Source organism: Rhinoraja longicauda, chromosome 2, assembly GCF_053455715.1.
Source record: "Rhinoraja longicauda isolate Sanriku21f chromosome 2, sRhiLon1.1, whole genome shotgun sequence".
NCBI classification, from domain to species: domain Eukaryota; kingdom Metazoa; phylum Chordata; class Chondrichthyes; order Rajiformes; family Arhynchobatidae; genus Rhinoraja; species Rhinoraja longicauda.
The window spans coordinates 58,304,804-58,324,276 of NC_135954.1; the positions used below are offsets into that span (position 1 = coordinate 58,304,804).

Here is a 19,473-nt window from a genome sequence, read left to right on the forward strand (position 1 = left end):
ATACATTTCTATCAATTCTAACTGAAGAGAAAATATATATATCAATAATCAATCAATGAAAATAATAACACAGATTATTGTGGTTATCAAAAGGAAAAAATGTCCTTTGGCTTGTTTCCAGAGGAACAGAATTGAACATCAGGAAAGTTATTTTAAAATCATACATGAAGTTAGCTAGACCTTATGGTACAAATATGAAGAGTTCTGGTCTTCTGTTTCACCACAAGGACATAGAGACCTTGGAGGAGGTGCACAACAGATTTTCGAGAAAGGTATCAGAAATGATAAATCGTGTTGGACTGGAAATATTGAACAAGCTTTTTTCTACAAAAAAGAAGCAGGAGGATGACTGGATTTATATGTTTAAAATGATGGAAAGGTTTTCCACGATGGGATAGACTGTAAATACAAGACAGCCATTAATAAATCCAAGACTCGGGAGAAATACCTTTACTTAGGGAGTAAGAACATGTAGAATCTATTACCACTTTGTAGAAATGTTTCTTTTTTTTAAATTTCAGGGAAGGTTAAATACATACATGTGGTAGAAAGGAGTAGAATATATTAACGATAATAGATGATAATGTAAAGTTGGAAGAGGTTCAGGTGGAGCATAGAAGGAGCCTGGGCACTGGGCTGAATGGCCTTTCTCCCTACTGTTGCTTACAGTAGCACTGTAGTTATGTTACACAGAAACCAACATCAGGTGACATGAATTTCAATCCCATTGAGCCAGCTGCGGAATTTATATTTAAATTTAGTGGAATGGGATAAATCTGGAATTAAAACATAATCAGAAGGAAATCTCCCACTTTTACTTGATCTCACCGATGTACATTGCTATGGCAATGTGATTGTCTACTGAAATGGCTGACCAACCCTTTCAGGTCAAAGGCATTTAGGGATAGATCATAAACACCAGTCTGGTAATACTAGGTAAGGATGCATTGTCCTGCGATTTGGTGCGTGAATTATGATAGATTAGTTACATTAGTCTAAAGCCTGATAGTCCAGTCTGGTCACAGCAGGAGAGTCAGTGTTAAAGTCAGAGGCCTAGTCATTGCTGAATTGCACCGATTATTGTATCCAGACGATGGGTTCCCTTTCTCAGAGGCCTATCGCTGGGCAGCTGAGTGACTTGTCTGAAGGTGGATTACAGGGTTGAAAGCCAGCAGAGGTGCCCAGATGTTGGTGAGTAGTGGACTCCAGAAGGGCCTCTACTTGTTTCCCCCAGCTCCCCTGCCAAGCTCTGCCCCAAATGCTTGCTGAAAAAGAACTGATAGCAATAAGATCATTTAATTATTTCCATTTCCCTCCCACACTGTAAACTGTGTTCATCCTCTACCCTTAAGAGTTCAGGGTGGAAATGGTTCTGTACCTTGTCTTTCTACTCGCTTGATCATCCCCAGACCTATTGATCCACTATCTCAATGCCAGTGTCCTACAAGGTTGTGTTCTCAGTCCCCTACTCTATTCGACTTTACTGTTCGACTATAATTCCATCTACAAGTTTAGAGGTGAGAGTGTGGTCGGAAGAATCATGAATAGGACTACAGGAAGGAGATGGAGAACTTAGTGACATAGTGACAGGACAATAACCTCTCCCTTAACAACAGCAAAATTAAGGAGCTAGTTATTGACTTCAGGAAGCATACAAGTCCCAATCAGCATCACTGGTGCAGATGTAGAAATCGCTAGAGCTTCAGGTTCCTTGATGTTAATATTACCGATGATCTGTGGTGGACCAATGACATTAATGCGACAAGTAGGCACACCAACACATCTACTTCCTGAGGAGGCTAAGAAAATTAGGCATATCTCAAATGAGTTAGATATAACTCTTAGGGCTAATGGAATCACGGGATATGGGGAGAAAGCAGGAACGGGGTACTGATTTTGGATGATCAGCCATGATCATATTGAATGGCGGTGCTGGCTCGAAGTGCCGAATGGCTTACTCCTGCACCTATTTTTCTATGGCTCTTTCTACCTTCTATAGATGCACCATAGAAAGCATACTGTGGGTGCATACAGCTTGGTTTGGGAATAGCTCTGCCCAAGACCACAAGAAATTGCAGAGATTTGTAGAGGTAGCGCAGCCCATCACAAGCACCAAAATTCCCACCATTGACTCCATCTACACTTCACGTTGCCTCAGAAAAGCAGCCAACATAAACAAAGGCATCCCACCCCAGTCATTCTTCTTCTCCCTCCTCCCGCCCGGCTGAAAGTACAGAAGCTTAAAAGTGCACCAGCAGATTCCGGAACAGGTTCCCCTCACAATCACGCTTCTAAATGGCCTTTCCATGAGGTAGGGTCACTTATTTGTTTGATTCACCACTAACCCATTGAGGACATTGGATTTTGTCTAAGGAACCGATGCACTACAATGCTGAGATCTAAATTCTGGACTCTGTATCTTCCCCTTCGCTCTATCTATTCTATGTGAGTTTTAACTGATTGTATCTATGTATGGTACATCTGATCTATTTAGATATCTTGCAAAACATTACTTTTTAACTGGACCTTGGTATATGTAGCAATAATACCCTCAAACCTAAACCTAATTAGCAGCTCTGCCTTAGCTGCTAAGATGTTTGACTCTGAAATTTGTTCCCTAAATCTCTCCTTTTTTTAAGATTGCCTTTTAAACCCACTTCTTTGACCAGAACATTTGGCTTTCAGTCCTAATGTTCCCTTATGTGACATTGACAGTTTTTGTTTGATTATCCCTTGTAAAAGGCCTTTGAATAATCTGCCTCTATTTAGAGCTATGATTCAAGTGTTAGATAAAGGTGAGCTGTCGTTGTCCTGGTTCACATTGCTTGCACTTTCTCTGATAGTTGAGCAACCAGTTTTTTATATTTATTTAACCGTCCAAAAGAAAATCTGTTCAAAACCATTCAGTTGCTTCCCAGTATAGGTGAATCAGAATAAAAAACGATTACACTGCGACACGACCACAAGGTAATAGGAGTTGGGCTGAATGATGATGGATGTACACATACAACACTGATCTTGTGGCAGCAAAGAATTACCTTCACTCAAATGCAGGCTCGAAGGAGCCAAATGTTGGAATGAAGTGCAATCTCTCCACACTGGCTTTATCTTGCACTAAACATTATCCATGTTATTCCCTTTATCATGTATCTGTACACTGTGGATGGCTCGATTGTAATCATGTATTGTCTTTCCGTTGACTGGTTAGCGCGCAACAAAAGATTTTCACTGTGACAATAAATAAATTTAACTAAACTAAACATCATATCTATATCAGGTTTAAAAAAAAGGAATCAAGGTCTACTTGAATAATTATAGAAAATTGCTGGGCAGCAGGATGTGTTATAATCAGAGCCAGGTGCAACTTTGATTTTGTACTTATTAACACCAGGGAAAGCATGAAAGCAAAGGATCTTTTTCATCTGACTTGCAAAATGCCGCCTGGTGAGTTAACAGTCTTGTCCCTTGTTCCTGAATGGCTGGGGCAACTCCCACAGGCTGGCTGGCTGGAGTGCAATCGCGGAGGTTGATGTTCAAAACTCGCCACTGCTTCAAAGCTGCAGTCTTTCAATAGGCAGGGGTGTCAATTTCAAATGCTGACTAGGATACTGCACACACCGCAAATAGTACTGTCACCATGCACATGTCTCATTTGGTATCCACACGGACAAAATAACTTGCAAGGGAATTATATAGACAGAACTGATCGCCTGTATAGAGTTGGTGAATATTATAGGTATGTTTGAGAGTTATAACTGTGCAAGGTACGGAGGATTACGGGTGCTGCACTGTAAGGAGTTTGTACGTTCTCCCCGTGACCTGCGTGGGTTTTCTCCGAGATCTTCGGTTTCCTCCCACACTCCAAAGACGTACAGGTATGTAGGTTAATTGGCTGGGTAAATGTAAAAAATTGTCCCTAGTGGGTGTAGGATAGTGTTAATGTACGGGAATCGCTGGGCGGCACGGACTTGGTGGGCCGAAAGGGCCTGTTTCCGGCTGTATATATATGATATGATATGATATGATACGATTCATGTGCAATAATTTGCAGTATTTAATCTTCAGTTATTGCAAATAACATCTATCAGCCAGAAATGTATCTTTAGAAATGTACTCACTGTGGTGCGGAATGCACAGCACCTTATTTGGATACAATAGGAATCCAAATTCAAAAAATGTGATAATGGCCAAGAACCTACTTTTAAGATTTGAGAACAATCATTGACCATGTTACTGTGCTTAAGAAATGAATCTCTTCCTATTCTTCAAAATTATGGCATTTACTATTTGTGTCCATCTAAAAGAGCATATGGGATCTAGGTTTAAAAGGCAGCAGCTCAGAATGTGGCCTTCCCCCGACACAGCAAGAATCTATCACATCCAAGGATGTCGTGTTCATCACAGCTGAGAGACCAGCCCACTGACAATGCACCATCAAAGGTTAAAGATGTACCAGGTTTTATCCACACAGAGAGGAGAGGATAAAACAAAAGGGATGGATGGTTGGCAGGAGAGATTAAACGACAAATGGCTTTTCGTGCGGAAATCTATTTCCTGAGTTTATCTGTGCAAAATATGTCCATAATACATTTAAATTGGTCACTTATTCCATTGTAAAATCCTCTGCTGGCTTTCAAGTAGTGATTCTAGTTTTGAAATGCCCATTGCATTAATGATACATTATATGGGACATCAGTTGGTGGCACATAAATCAGACCATACGTTAATCTGATCACAGAGTACTTATATGATTAAGCTAACTTCCACTGGGGCCACAGTAATCCCTCTCAATCCTTGCTGATGCTCCTTTCCTCTCCTATTCCTTGACTTTCTCTTAGATTTTGTCAATCTCCCACCTGTCTCGCCCACATCTTTCATTTTGACCCCCCAACGAGGCATTTATTTCATAACCTCCAGTCTGCTTGAGCTGACCCATTACTAAAACTCCAAGATAGCTCTTTTTTTTTTCACCACTGATGAAACCGTCCTCACTGTTGGTCTATCTTGGCATTCTGCTAATTGGTTAGCATGCAAGAAAAGCTTTTCATGGTACCTCAGTACACGTGACAATAAACCCAACTCAACTCAACTAAACACAAACTACTGAAAAGAGCTGCAGAGGAGGATTTATTTCCCAAAGAGCTATATTTTTGCATTAATACTTTTGTAATCTGTATGGGGGGGAAGGGGAGAGAATAACGTTAAACAAAAGTATACGAGAATTCAGTGCATCTTATTTCACCAGATCAAATACACGTAAGTGTCCGATTACAATGCTTTGTCACTCACTATCAGGTATAAAAGCTGAAAATCAGGAAATATTCAGCAAATCAAGCAGTCAATAGTCAATAGTCGTTTATTTGTCACATACACATAAATGTGTAGTGAAATGAAAAATTACCCGCAGTTCAACAATAAGACCAATAAGAATAATCAATTAAAATGCAATAACACATACAATCATAAACTAACACCAAACAAAAGAAACATCCATCACAGTGAGTCTCCTCCAGTCCCTCCTCACTGTGATGGAAGGCCAGAATGTCTTTCTCTCTTCCCCTGCCGTCTTCTCCCTCGGTCAGGCTGTTGGAGTTGCCCCGTCGGGGCGGTCGGGGCTCTCGACATTGAAGCCCCCGCCGGGCGGAGACGGTCCACGCAACCACACAACACAAACACTATTTCAGGCCCCGCCGGGCAGAGACGGTCCACGGTGGGCCGAACCAAGCCCCGCAATTCGGGGCGGGCGAAGACGCTGCCACTGCCGGAGCTCCCGATGTCGGCCCCCACCCAGGGGCCTGCGGGCTTCCGACGTCCAGGCGGCCCACGCCGAAGCCTCCGAAGGCGAGTCGCAGCCGCTCCCGCAGCCTCCGAAGGCAGCCAGCGCCGCAGGTGGTGAGTCCGGGCCGCGGGCTCTGCGAACCAGAGCCAGGTGGTCCCAGGTGGAGCCCGCCAGCTGCAGGTGCATGGCCGGTGGTAGGCCGCAGCGGGAACGGAGACACGACACAGAAACAAAGGTTGCGTCTCCATTCGGGAGAGATAATGTTACAGTTCCCCCCCCCCCCCCCCCCACATAACACACAACCACAAACACTACATCATATTTAAACTACAATTAAGACAAAAACAACAAAAAAGACAAACGGACTGCAGGTAAGCCACAGCTGCGAGGGCAGCGCTGGCTCCTCCTCTCCAGCATCTGTGGACAGAAATGTTCTAATGAAGGCCATCGATCTGAGGATTTACCCTATTTCTCTTTGCATAGAGACTGCATGATTGGCTGAGTATCTAATTAGTCATAAAAATATGCAGCATGGAAACAGGCCCGTCAGCCCAGCAAGTTTGCACTGTCCATCAATCACACTGCTTATTCTCCCCAAATTCCCAACAACTCTGCCCAGATTCTCCCACTCATTCATTCACACACGAAAAACAGTTTACAGCAGTTAATCCCTACCAACACACATATCTTTGGGGAAATCAGAGCACCCAGAGGAAACCATGCAGGCAAAGGGAGAACGTGCAAACTCCACATAGACCATGTGCAAGGTCAGGATTGAACTTAAGTTGCTGAAGCATTCGCAGTATTTTGCCTTTTTACAATATGCATTTCTGACTTCACAAAAGACAGTCCAGAAGAAACCATTGGGACAGTACATTGGAATGGTGTGATTGCAACTCCACTCCCTTACTTTTCTCTCATTGCTTATGGGAATGATCTGTCCTGTGCATAAGACTTCATTATTTATAGATAATGTCAAGCACAGCTCACACCCGGTGCTTGCTGTTCCCCACTCTTTGTCACCACACACTGGCATGCAGCTGTTCATAAATATATGTTTCAACACCTATTATTTTATGTTCAAACACATTTTATTTCTGGTGCCGGTTTTCTCCCCTTTCCTCATGTCCTGTCCTCAAAATGAGATTTTTTTGCCATGTTGCAGTTCCTGGGGAATTTCCAAATGCTCATTTATTTATGGGCCTTGAAGTTTTTTCGAGGCTTACCACTGCGGGGGCTGCATATCCACACCTGATCTTTTCTTGACTCTAATTCCACACACATATTCATCCAGCAGAGCTCACTAAATAGTGATTGGGAACAGAACCCGTTTGGCGTTCTGTTCACTAATGCATTGGTGTGAATGCTGATGGCAACATCCAAACCTCTATCCCAGTTGATACAAGCTAATACTGTGTGGGCCAGGGATGAATAAATGGCAAATGCACCGGATGCAGCGAATTTAAATGGGAAACCATGGAAAATCAATATTGCCTTTTAAATGATTTTTTATTAAGTGTACCCACAAACAGGAGGGCACTGTGTTGAAGGTTCAGGGTCAATTTTATTTACACCATTAGTCCACAGTCTTGATTAAATCACTGCAGAGGTGCTTCCTCATGTTGGATGGTGGCTCTGTCCTTTCAGGGAAGCAAGAGAGTGAATATAGAAAGAAAGAGGCAGACTGTTCTGAGACATGCCTTAAGGACCATTCAAGGATGGGCCATGCAGTGGGTTCAATGCCAGAGGCAGCAGCATGGGTATGAAAAATAAATTAACGATACCCAATTGCTTTGCTGCCAATAAAGCTCTTATGAGGTATTTATTCACAAAATGCTGGAGTAACTCAGCAGGTCAGGCAGCATCTCGGGAGAGAAGGAATGGGCGACGTTTCGGGTCGAGACCCTTCGTCAGACTGATGTCAGGGGGGCGGGACAAAGGAAGGATATAGGTGGAGACAGGAAGATAGCGGGAGATCTGGGAAGAGGAGGGGAAGAGAGGGACAGAGGAACTATCGTATACGGCAGGAGAAATCACAGAGGGGGAGAGGCGAGAGAGCATGTTGCTAAACTCTTGTCGAAGAGAGGAGGAGAACTTCTTCAAAGTGGACATACCTCGAAGAGAAATCGCAGTGGAGCAACAGGTAGTATAAGAAAATAACTGCAGATGCTAGTACAAATCGAAGGTATTTATTCACAAAATGCTGGAGTAACTCAGCGGGTCAGGCAGCATCTCGGGAGAGAAGGAATGGGCGACGTTTCGGGTCGAGACCCTTCTTCAGACTGATGAGGTATAATCACCACTGTAACATGAGAAATTGAATAGTTTGCACCAAGCAAGCTCACACAACCGTATCGCAATAATTACCGGATAATCTATTTTAGTGATGCTATATGAGGGATAAATATTGACCAAGACATTGGGATAACTCCATTGCTCTTCTTCATAGTTGTGCCATGGGTTTTCATATGTTCATTTCAGGTAGGCCTCAGTTCAATGTCTCATCTGAATTATAGCACTTCCATGATACAGCACTCATCAATTTTGCACTGAAAACATTGGCAATAATTGGAGAGTAATCCTGAGCAGGAAAATGAAAAGACATATAAAATAATGTTGAAACAATTAGTCTGCAACAATGTATGGTACAGTATTGTACTTTATTTGTCACATGTACTGAGGTACAATTAATGGGTTTTTTTTGTAGACAGTTCAGTAAAGTATCACTATCCACAAGCACTTAGATCCATCTTAGATAAGTATTTCAGATGCAGTACAAGTATGCCAAATATATCAATTGTTTGGGCCTTGAAATCAAAAGTGGTAATAAGTTTGTAAGAATTGTTTTCCTATTTTGTTACTTTTCCCAGCTATTCAATCGATCGCCATACTGATTTGGACAGGTATTTCAACATAAACTCTGCAAATGGATCAATTATTACATTTAAACCACTTGACCGGGAAGAAACATCATGGCACAATATCACAGTAATAGCAACTGAGACAAGTAAGTGCATATCTCACTTATTAACAGTAGTGTTGCACACTAGGTTTAGTCATTTTGTAATCTGTAAATGAGATGGACCTTCAGGTCTCATTATGAAATGCATCTTCGGGATGATTAGGTCTCCAATAGACTGACCTAGAAGGATGATTAGGGAGGAACTGCAGATGCTGGTTTACTTCGAAGATAGACGCAAAATGTTAGAGTAACTCAATGGGTCAGGCAGCATCTCTGGAGAAAAGTCATCGGTGATGTTTCGGGTTGAGACCTTTCTTCAGACTGAGAGTCAGGGGAGAGGGACACTAAAGATGTGAAAATGAACAAAGAACAAATGAATCTCAGTCTGAGAGGGTCTCGACTCGAAACGTTATCTATTCCTTTTCCCCAGAGATGCTGCCTGACTAGCTGAGTTACTCCAGCATTTTGTGTCTATCTTCTTTGACCTAGAAGGTTTGCCTCAGGTCTATGCTATGCAAGTTGGGAAGTAGAACTGGTCTGAATAGACTTTATTCAATCACCAATTATCTGCCATCTATGTTCTACTTTTCAATAATTACATATTAGAATGAGTTAGGGTTTAATCTTCCCCTGCATATATTGTTCAATTGAACCGAGGTAAGGATTGTATTTATTTTTACTTGTTTGCAGTTACAGAAAACCTGAGACAAAGTAGTCGTGTACCAGTTCAAATCAGGATTTTGGATGTCAATGACAATGCTCCAGAATTTCCCATAGTTTACGAAACATTTGTCTGTGAAAACGCAAAGGCTGGCCAGGTGAGCTATTTTAATTACTTAAGTTTTATTTAATGTGCACAATTGACAAGCTGTGAAGAAGAACTCAAGAAAATAGCCACAGGAGCAGACCATGGCCCCTCATCATTACCTCACCTTTCAAATCATCATGGCTGATCTGCCCCAGGCCTTAACTCCTCTTCAGTGTTGATTTTACCATCACCTGCAATTCCATGATAAAAGTGAAAGTGAAAATAACTTGCAAGTACAATGTGCAGTTTACAAGATTAAAGCTGCTCTTTGCAAAAAAAGTTATAGAGCCATAAAGTCATACAGCACTGAAATAGGCCCTTTGGCCCAACTCGTCCACACCGACCAAGATGTCAGTGACATCTGATGTCTAAGCTAACCAAGGTATCAAATAATATTCTGACACTAAGTCACAGAAGGAGATAATTGGACAGATGACTAAAAGTTTGGACAGAGAGGTAAATTTTAAAGAAATACAGAAATAAGGAAACAATTCCAGGATTTTGGATTTTGGCCGCGAATCTTGAAGTTAATAAATCGGCAGGAATGTGCAATACACTATGCTCTGCCATTCAGTAAGATCATGGCTAATTTGGTCCCTTGCCATTTTCTCGCCAGGTCACTGAGTTGACCTGATATTCCTAATGATGAAGATTCCATCGATCTCAGTGTCGAATGTACCCATTGACTGACCAGCCAAAGAGTTTGCATATAAACATTTCTCCTCACCTTGGTGATGGCTCCTAGTTCTAATTTCTGCAGCCTCAAGAAAGAGCCTATCCACATCCAACGGATCAGTCCCTCTCATAATTTGTAACTCATCAAATTATACGTTGGAACTGTCAAATCCTGAGTTAAATCAGCATGGATGAATGGTTCCATAACAGACAAGCTAAGGCAGGGATGAAGAAGTGGACATCACACGTGCCCTTTCATTCCCATCAAACTGCCTGGTCTTCATGAGTTCTCGGAGCAGAATAAGGCCATTTGGCCCATCATGTCTACCCCATCTTTCAATCATGGCTGATCTATCTTTCCCTCTCAACCCCATTCTCCTGCCTTCTCCCCATAACCCCTAACACCCTTACTAATCAAGAATCTGTCAATCTCTGTCTTAAAATTATCCATTGACTTGGCCTTCTCAGCCCTCTGTGGCAATGAATTCCACAGATTCACCATATAACCCTCTGACCCAGCCACATCCTGTGATATTCCACAGCAGCAATCCTGTTGCAACTTTCAGTCCAATTCTATATTGAATCCTTTTTAATTCTGCCATGCTGATGAGGCACCATACTTCTGTATCTCATTCAGACAGCTCAGTTGCTCCTTTAACAATTCCAAAAAAAAAACTATAATCTATTAAGTAAGGAGAGTGAAATAATAATGTATTTTATCACTGCAGCTGGTCAAGATGAATGGATGTCTACAGAAAAAATATCTTTCTCTTGTCTCAAATGGTTGAAATTCTGTGTATTATATATGTCAGCATTAAGTTCAGCATAAGACAATGCGTGGGGGTATAAAGAACTGCAGATGCTGGAATCTTCAGCAAAACACAAAGTGCTGGAGGAACTCAGCAGATCAGGCAGCATCTGTGGAGGGAATGAATAGCAACATTTTGGGTCGGGACCCTTCTTCAGACTGATTCTTTAATGGTGTAATGCCCCCAAACTGAAATTTTAGAACAACTCAGATGGTAGTAATTTAGCATTTCTCCAAGCTTCCTGTTCTAGAATCTTTATAAACAACATTACTAAGTTTAAAAATCCATTCTGTGCATCTTGACCACTGAATTGGCCAATGGTGTGTATTGAGGTTCATGATCTGACCTTAAGTAGGTGGTGTTGAGCTACTTCTTGCTTGGACCTTCTGGGGATTCCCACAATGCATTAGGTATAGAGTTGCAGATGTATTGGTCCATTAAAGATGAAGAATGACAATGTGTACAATGCACAATGGTGCATCACGTGGAGATGTTATGCAATTTGTTTCCCATATCTATCTGGGACACCAGAGTCCACTAATAAATTGCAGCCCTTAAATGAGCTGTGAGTATACTTCAATGGGATCTTGGATCTTTACACCACTTTATCACCCGATAAGGTTGACCTAAAATCCCTGAAAGCTAGCAAAATGTCGACAAATACCTGAATGTAAAATCCCACTTTGCCGAAGTGTTTGGTGAATGAATGTTAGCCATGTTAACATTCTCAAAAGTGGGAAAACTCAATAGGTTTTGGAATAGTACCGAGGGATATTTTCTATCCGCCTGAGACACTGAACCACACAGACAAGTTCCTTGTAAAAAGTATCATCTAAAAGACAGTTACCTGACAATGTAATAATGCTACATGAAGTGTTAGCCAAGGCCGTGAGTTCACCTTCTATTATTTACTGGTATTTCAGGGTGTTCATTCAATAATGGTATCTATTTATAACTGAGGCTATGGGTTTATGATCGCTCAACAAATCTCATTTTTATTACAGGGGATTATAGGATTGTTGCTGATGTTTTAGGGATCTTACATTCTGTGATTTCATCTATTCTATGTGTAAAGTGCAGTTTAGCAGCTCTGCCCCGGATGCTGCCTTAAGCTGGACTTGACCTCGGGTTATTCAGAAGGATGGCCCAAGATCCAGTGCAGTACCTTAAAAACAAAGGCTAAAAATTCATCCTTGGTTGCGTGAACTAAATTTACAATGAGCTAGCATGAGCACGTCGTGCCCCGCTTCTGAAATTTGGCTCCTTTGATGACACGTGACAGAAAATAAATTTTTACTTCAGATTTTATTATTAAGCCTATAAAAAATTTGGAATGAACCAAAGATGAATATTTTTAATATGCCATGATAATACTTGAGCCTTGTTAATTATTTATAAAAGCACACTCATACATTTATTTATCTTCTCTTCCGCTGATTTTGCATCTCATGTCGGTTCTGCCAGTGCTGCATCCCAGGCTGAGTCGTTGTACTTCAACCCCACAATTCTAATCATTGGGCAGCAACAAGTGTCCAGGCCAGTTGAACATGAGGTTACCAAGACCAGTCCATGGCAGATAGTATCAGACTGCAGCCAAGCACTTAAGACAGTGATTAGACTTCAGAGTTTAAGACAGTGACTAGACTTCAGAGTTTAAAATCAGCTCAACCGTCCACTCATCTTTTCTGCCCATTTAAAATATCTTTGGGTGTAGCTATTGCTAATAATCACCATCTTGCTTGGTGACCTATCTGAAATGGTGATCCAGCAAACCATGATTGTAAAATCCTCACCATTGTGTCAAACCCCATCCTTGGTCATGCCCCGTTCTATCTCTGCACTCCACTCAACCTACAACTCCCCCAGATCTCTGGTACATTCAGGATTATGACCACTCCATCACTTGTCAGCTGTTCCACAGCTGCCTGGCCCCTGAGTTACAGAAGCTTTTATCTATACTGCTTTGGCCTTCCACGTCTCTTTCCTCACTTAATAAGCTTTCTAAAATCTACCATTTTGCATTTTGATCAGGTTCACCAGTCTAATATCTTCACATGTCAGATTTTCTTAAGAGTGTTGTAAATTATTTTGGGACTTATTATGTTATGGCCTACAATTTTGAACAGTTACCAAATGCAGTAAACCTCTGTTAATTCATCATGATTGGAACTTTGGTGGTGTCGGATTGGTAGACTATGATGTCATTAATGCACCAACAAACTTTTAAACCATTTTTTCAAAGATGCTATAAATTAGAATAATACATTTTGGAATGGTCCTGGTAAATTGAATGTGAATGCAGGGAAAACAAACATTGGAAACAGGACCAAATCAGATTCCTTGTGAGTGGAAGGGAGCATGGGAACGGGAAACTGTGTGGTGAGCCTGGGCCTCGGGGCCCAGGGAGAACCATTGCATTGGTGGGTGAGGGGAGCTGTCTGGGACCCAGGCTCCAGTGAGTGGGGTAGAGCTTGGGCTCGGTGGCAGTAGTGAGCAGATGGGGAATGTGGGACCCTGGCCCCAGTGAGTGGAATGGAGAGTGGGCCTGGTGGCATTGGTGAGCAGGTGGGGTGGGGGGGGTGGGTGTGTGAGGAGGATGGAACCCAGACCCCAATGAGTGGGGAGTGTGGGACCCAGGTCACAGTGAGTGGAGCCGAGAATGGGCATGGTGGCATTGGTGAGTGGGGGTGGGGGGGAGTGTGGGACTAGGACTCCAGTTTGTGCAGTGGAGCGTGGGCATGATGGCGGTAGTGAGCAGGTGGGGAGTGTGGGACCCAGGTCACAGTGAGTGGAGCCGAGAATGGGCATGGTGGCATTGGTGAGTGGGGGTGGGGAGGGAGTGTGGGACTAGGACCCCAGTTTGTGCAGTGGAGTGTGGGCATGATGGCGGTAGTGAACAGGTGGGGACTGTGGGACCCATGCTCCAGTGAGCACCATGGTGCCGGTAAGCAGACTGGGAGAACGGGATCTGCATTCCCTGTGCGTGGAGCATAGTGTGACACCATAGTGCTGGTGAGCAGGTGGAGATGTGGAACCCAGGCCCCAGTGAGTGGATGGGGTAAGGGGATTAGGGCCCTGGTGAGGAATGACTGGATTAGAATTTCTGAATGGTCCGATGGTAAATTATCACAGTTTTACTGCATTTGCGTGACTTAATTCCTATTCTGGTTTTGCTTGGACATAACCTTTATTGTATGTGTACGCCTGGTTGAATGCTTGTGATATTGATTTTTTTCAATTAATTGAACACATAGCTGATTCAAACTGTCAGTGCTGTGGATCAAGACTCGCCACAACGTGGATCCAGGTTTCTCTTCAGTTTGACTCCAGAAGCTGCCAATAATCCTAATTTCACAGTTCAGGACAATGAAGGTATGGATTTTAACTAACAACTCAGTTGAAACCACAGCCAAAGTGGAGCCTTCTTAATGAGTCTTACATATAGTCTAAAACTACCCATTTGGGATTTCCAAATTATATTTTAAAAACAAAACATTTGACTAGGTGGGACTGCCAACTAATTATGTTCAATTTACCTTTTTGCAATGGGGATTAAAAATGAATTGGGCACTTAAAATCAACACTGCACATCACTCTGACATTTTGCATATCTGTGATCTTCTTTACTGGTTAATATTTGCAAAAGGAGGGTTTTTTTTTTGCAACCTCAGATGTACTTGTTGAGAGATCTTGCATGGCAGATGATGCACTAAATGTTATTCACATTATTCTCTTTATCATGTATCTGTACACTACGGATGTCTCGATTGTAATCATGTACTGTCTTTCCACCGACTGGTTAGCACGCAACAAAAGCTTTTCACTGTACCTCGGTGCATCTGATAATGAACAACTGAGGCAAAAATAAATTATTTGCTATGGAATTCAGTGCATTGGAATGGACTTGATGAAGTTAGTAAATTCCATGTTATTGTCCATGTTATTCAGACCGAATCTCAGTCTGAAGAAGGGTCTCGACCCAAAACGTCACCCATTCCTTCCCTCCAGAGATGCTGCCTGACCTGCTGAGTTACTCCAGCATTTTGTGTTTATCTTCCATGTTATTCAAGCTCCTTCACCAAGATCTGGAAGCTTTCAGTATAATTATAACGGGACCAGTATTGAAATGCTTACTAGTGTTGAAACCACATTTTAAACGTATACCACAGCTGCTGCCGCTGCACTTCAGTGTGCTTTATTGTTCTGCCAGTGGCAAAGCTTCACACACCACTGCTCTCATTTGGGCCTTCAAGCAGAAGGCCAAATGTAGATAAGAGTTAGCTGCCATCCAATATAGCAGGTTTTTTCAAAGCTTTCAACAGGCGACCATCAATCTGTAGCTTGGCTGTCAGTACCCAAGTGCAAAATACTCTGAGCTTTGACCAGCTTTCATTAAATCGCCAAGATTAAAGTCAACTGACCTGGTTGTGGTGGCTTCTGAACATACTCAGCCGATATAGAAAACATCAAAGGATGGAAATTCTTTACAGTTGCATCCAGTCCAAACTGTACATTTTATGAAATCCCAGGCGGGAGCAGTTCAGTTGAAATGTACAGCCAAAATAATTACTCAAATTCATGGAGGCACTAGCCAGAGAAGCAGCCTTAGCCTTGGGCTGCCAAATTGTCAACCATTAAAAGGATAACATTAACAACTTGGTAGAAATAGCATGCGGCAATTTGAGCGTGTTTTCTCTCTCTGGTGAAATAAGCTTTACTTGATGCTTTAAATTTTTTTTATATTTTAAAGAGAGCAAACTGTTAAAAAAAAACACATAAATTATATTCATTAGTGGAGTTTAGTTCTTTTTAGTTTAGAGATACAGCATGAAAACAGGCCCTTCGACCCACTGTCCACACCGACCATCAATCACCTATTCACACTAGTTCAAGATTCAAGATTCAAGATTCAAGATAGCTTTATTTGTCATCCAATATTGGACGAAATTCAGTCACCCACAGTCCAACAATAAAAGCATTAAATAAGCATTAAAATTACACAACCCCAAAAAACCCCCAAAACACAGTCCAACAATAAAAGCATTAAATAGGCATTCAAATTACCCAACCCCAAAAACACACAAAAAGAAACATCCATCACAGTGAGTCTCCTCCAGTCCTCTCTCTCCTCACTGTGATGGAAGGCCACAATGTCTTTCCCTTCTCCTGCTGTCCTCGCCCGCAGTCAGGTTGTTGTGGTTGCAGGCCGCACCGGACGGTCCACAGCGGGCCAAGCCCAAGGTGAGTCGCAGCCGCTCCCGCAGCCTCCGAAGACGGCTGGCTCCGCCGATGATAAGTCCGATCCGGGGCGGGCGAACACGCTGCTGCTGCTGCTGTTGCTGCACGTCGGGGCGGTCGTGGCTCCCGACATTGAAGCCCCCGCCCAGCAGAGAAATATCCCGCGGCATATCTTAGGCCGCGCCGGACGGTGAAATGTCCTCGACCCAAGCCCCGCGATCCGGGGCGGGCGAACCCGCTGCCGCTGCCGGAGCTCCCGATGTCGGCATCCACGCGGCCCGAGCCTAAGGCGAGTCGCAGCCGCTCCCGCAGCCTCCGAAGACGGCCGGCTCCGGTGATGGTAAGTCCGATCCGCGGGCTCTGCGAACCGGAGCCCTGGAGGCCGCCAGCTCCAGGAGTTGGGCCGATGGTAGGCCGCAGCAGGAACGGAGACACCACCCAGAAAACAAAGGTCGGGTCTCCGTTCGGAAGGGACACATATTTACAATGTTACAGTTCCCTCCCTCCCCCCCACATACACACATAGTACACAAACACAAAAACACCACATCACAACTACAATTAAGACAAAAAAAAACAACAAAAACACAAAGACAAATGGACCGCAGGTAAGCCGCAGCTGCTAGGGCAGCGCCGCCACTTACTCATCCACTCCCTACAGACTAAGGACAATTTACAGAAGCCAATTAACCTACAAACCCGCACGTCTTTGGGATGTGGGAGGAAACCGGAGCACCCGGAGGAAACCCACTTGGCCACAGGGAGAAGGTACAAACTCCACACAGATAACACTCGCGGTCAGGATCGAATCTGGGTCTCTGGCACCTTGAGGTAGTGGCTCGGCCAGCTGCGCCACCATTAGGATGAGTAGTTTTGAAAAGGAAAATGATTCTTATTAATTTGGCATGTTTCAGTTCTCTTAATATCCTAGCCATTGTACTTTTGAAGTGTAGTCACTGTTGTGAAGTCGCAAACCTACAGCCAAATATGCACTCAGCAGCATTCCGCAAACAAGATTTATATTCACAAAAATGTTTTTGAAAGTTTAGCCCCTAAAATATCTCCCTTTGTCATATTCATGGTAGTGTTATTGGATCCTTTGCATCTGACTGCGAGATGGGTCCACAGTTTGATAAGATACCACAGCCCTCCCTCAGTACGACACAGTCTCTGTGTTCACGTCTGTGGAGTCAGGATTGAAGCTACATTTCTGGACTCAGAGGTGAATGTTACAGACAGAATACAAAATCCAGCAAAAAGTACAAGGAATGCGAAGAATCAAATTAATTTGTCATTACCTGTAATTAACATGAAGTAATATCAAAGCGTATCACTGGAGGTAAGACATCACCTTTTAGTTTCTCACTACTAAATTACTCTTATTTGATAGTTAAGTTAGTAGCGAATCAAATAGACATAGACAAGAGAGTAGATGAGGACCATATAAGGTTGTGATGACTGTGGGAGATACTGACTCAATACATGAACTACCAAGCTTTAAAGTCCCAAGATTCAGTTGAGAATGCATAGTCCTGCCCCAAATTAATATATAATATATGTTGGATTAGATTAGTTTTACAATGCCCATCAATCACAGATGATCTATTTATACGTAGACCATTCTTGGCTTTCCTGTTATAAAATAGATGATATCAGCGATTTTAAATGTCAATATTTTGCCTTCGCGAGCAGGTTGGTGATCATGTACCTGGTAAGAAAATATAACGAGTTTAAATATTCTAGGTAAATACAGGGTTATTTATTGTTCCGATGCATGAAAAATAAGTATAATTCATATGGAAATGAGGCAGTGTTTATTCTTAGCCACAGAATAATTAACTTCAGCCTTTAAGAAACTTCCAGTGGTGTCCTTTATTAATTCCCCTGACCAGCCATACACCAGATTACACACAAAGAACAACAGCTGGTCTGATGTGAACTCTCACCACTGTGACTCTCAGTTCAGAGTTTTTTAAATATAAATTTGACTCAGTTGGCATATGCAGACTGTAGTTCACCAACAGCATGTCAAAAGAGAACCTGGGAATGAAGCTGGGAACGTCAAGTAGGCTACAGTAGTTCTCTGCGGGGAAGAGCAATGGCAGAGATCCATTCTGTTTTTTTCTGCATGTCTAAATTGAATATATGTAGGATTGTGTTAATTGCAGTGACACAATCCTAGGTTAAAGCACACTTGCAGCTTGTACAGTATTAAACTCGTTCTTGTACAAATGAACTCTTCAGTCAGTCTCAAAGATGGAGTCTCCTTAATTTCATACATTTAATAAAGCTCTACAAACCGGATAATCCCATTAAGAACAGAAGACCTCAACAAAGCCATTAAGATTTGGGAATTTTGCCATTTCCCCAGTCTTCCGAACACCGAGGCAAACAGAATTTTAAATGTTATGTAGTTTTTCCTGATAATCCCAAAGATGGCTAAAGATGGTGATGGTGGGAAGCAACATTTTGCAGGCAGCATGCAAGAGAATACTCACTGATACACGCTGGAACTGAAGCCAAAGGTACCACAGTAACAGACATGCTTCTAAGCCACGTAAATGCATCAGCCATCTTGCGTTTACTTGACGTACCCCCCCCCCCCCCTCCTCTCTTCCCCTAGAATGTCTGATGGTGTTTATTTCAGGTAGTGTGAGGTGCTGCTCTTGGGGAGGTAAAAGCACAGCACCTGGTAATATTGTGGAGGGCTCCATTGATCCAGAAATCATAGTCACCGGGGAGGCCTTCAGTTATGACTGCAGTATCAAGGCATGTGATTTCTAACCCGCTCACCCCATCCCCTCCATTTCCAAGCATCCTACTGGCCAATGTACAGTAATGGGAGAACAAGATAGAAGACCAAAGAGCAAGACTGCAGTATCAGTGGGATATACAGGACTGCCGTGTCCTCAGAAATATGCCTCACCTGCAACTCTCTAGACATGGTGGTCCAGCCGAAGGATTTACCATCCACCGTGTCGACTGGATGACAATGCTTGCTTCATGATTGTTTCCTTACGCTGCTTGGAAGTGGCGGTCTTGTCCCATTCCTGCTCCCCAAATGGGAATATGTGACGGTTAAGTGCTGACCGTTCTACCTACCAAGTTTTTCACTGTCAATCCTGCAGACCCTTTCGGACTTGAGGCCTGCGATCAACATGAATGAAACAGCTTACCCTGAAGCTTTCCTCAACATCGCTAT

The 19,473-nt window shown here is 42.8% G+C and overlaps 1 protein-coding gene across 6 annotated transcripts in view; it reads left to right on the plus strand.

Annotated features, from left to right (window-relative positions):
• The window catches only part of LOC144604751 (cadherin-6-like), a 171,488-nt gene that overhangs the window by 141,147 nt on the left and 10,868 nt on the right, over window positions 1-19,473 (plus strand). For all 6 annotated transcript variants that reach the window (XM_078419385.1, XM_078419428.1, XM_078419418.1 and 3 more), the window contains 3 exons: window positions 8,650-8,786; window positions 9,432-9,559; window positions 14,288-14,405. In XM_078419385.1, coding sequence (XP_078275511.1) covers window positions 8,650-8,786; window positions 9,432-9,559; window positions 14,288-14,405 — 383 coding nt within the window. The remainder of the gene's footprint in view (window positions 1-8,649; window positions 8,787-9,431; window positions 9,560-14,287; window positions 14,406-19,473) is intronic.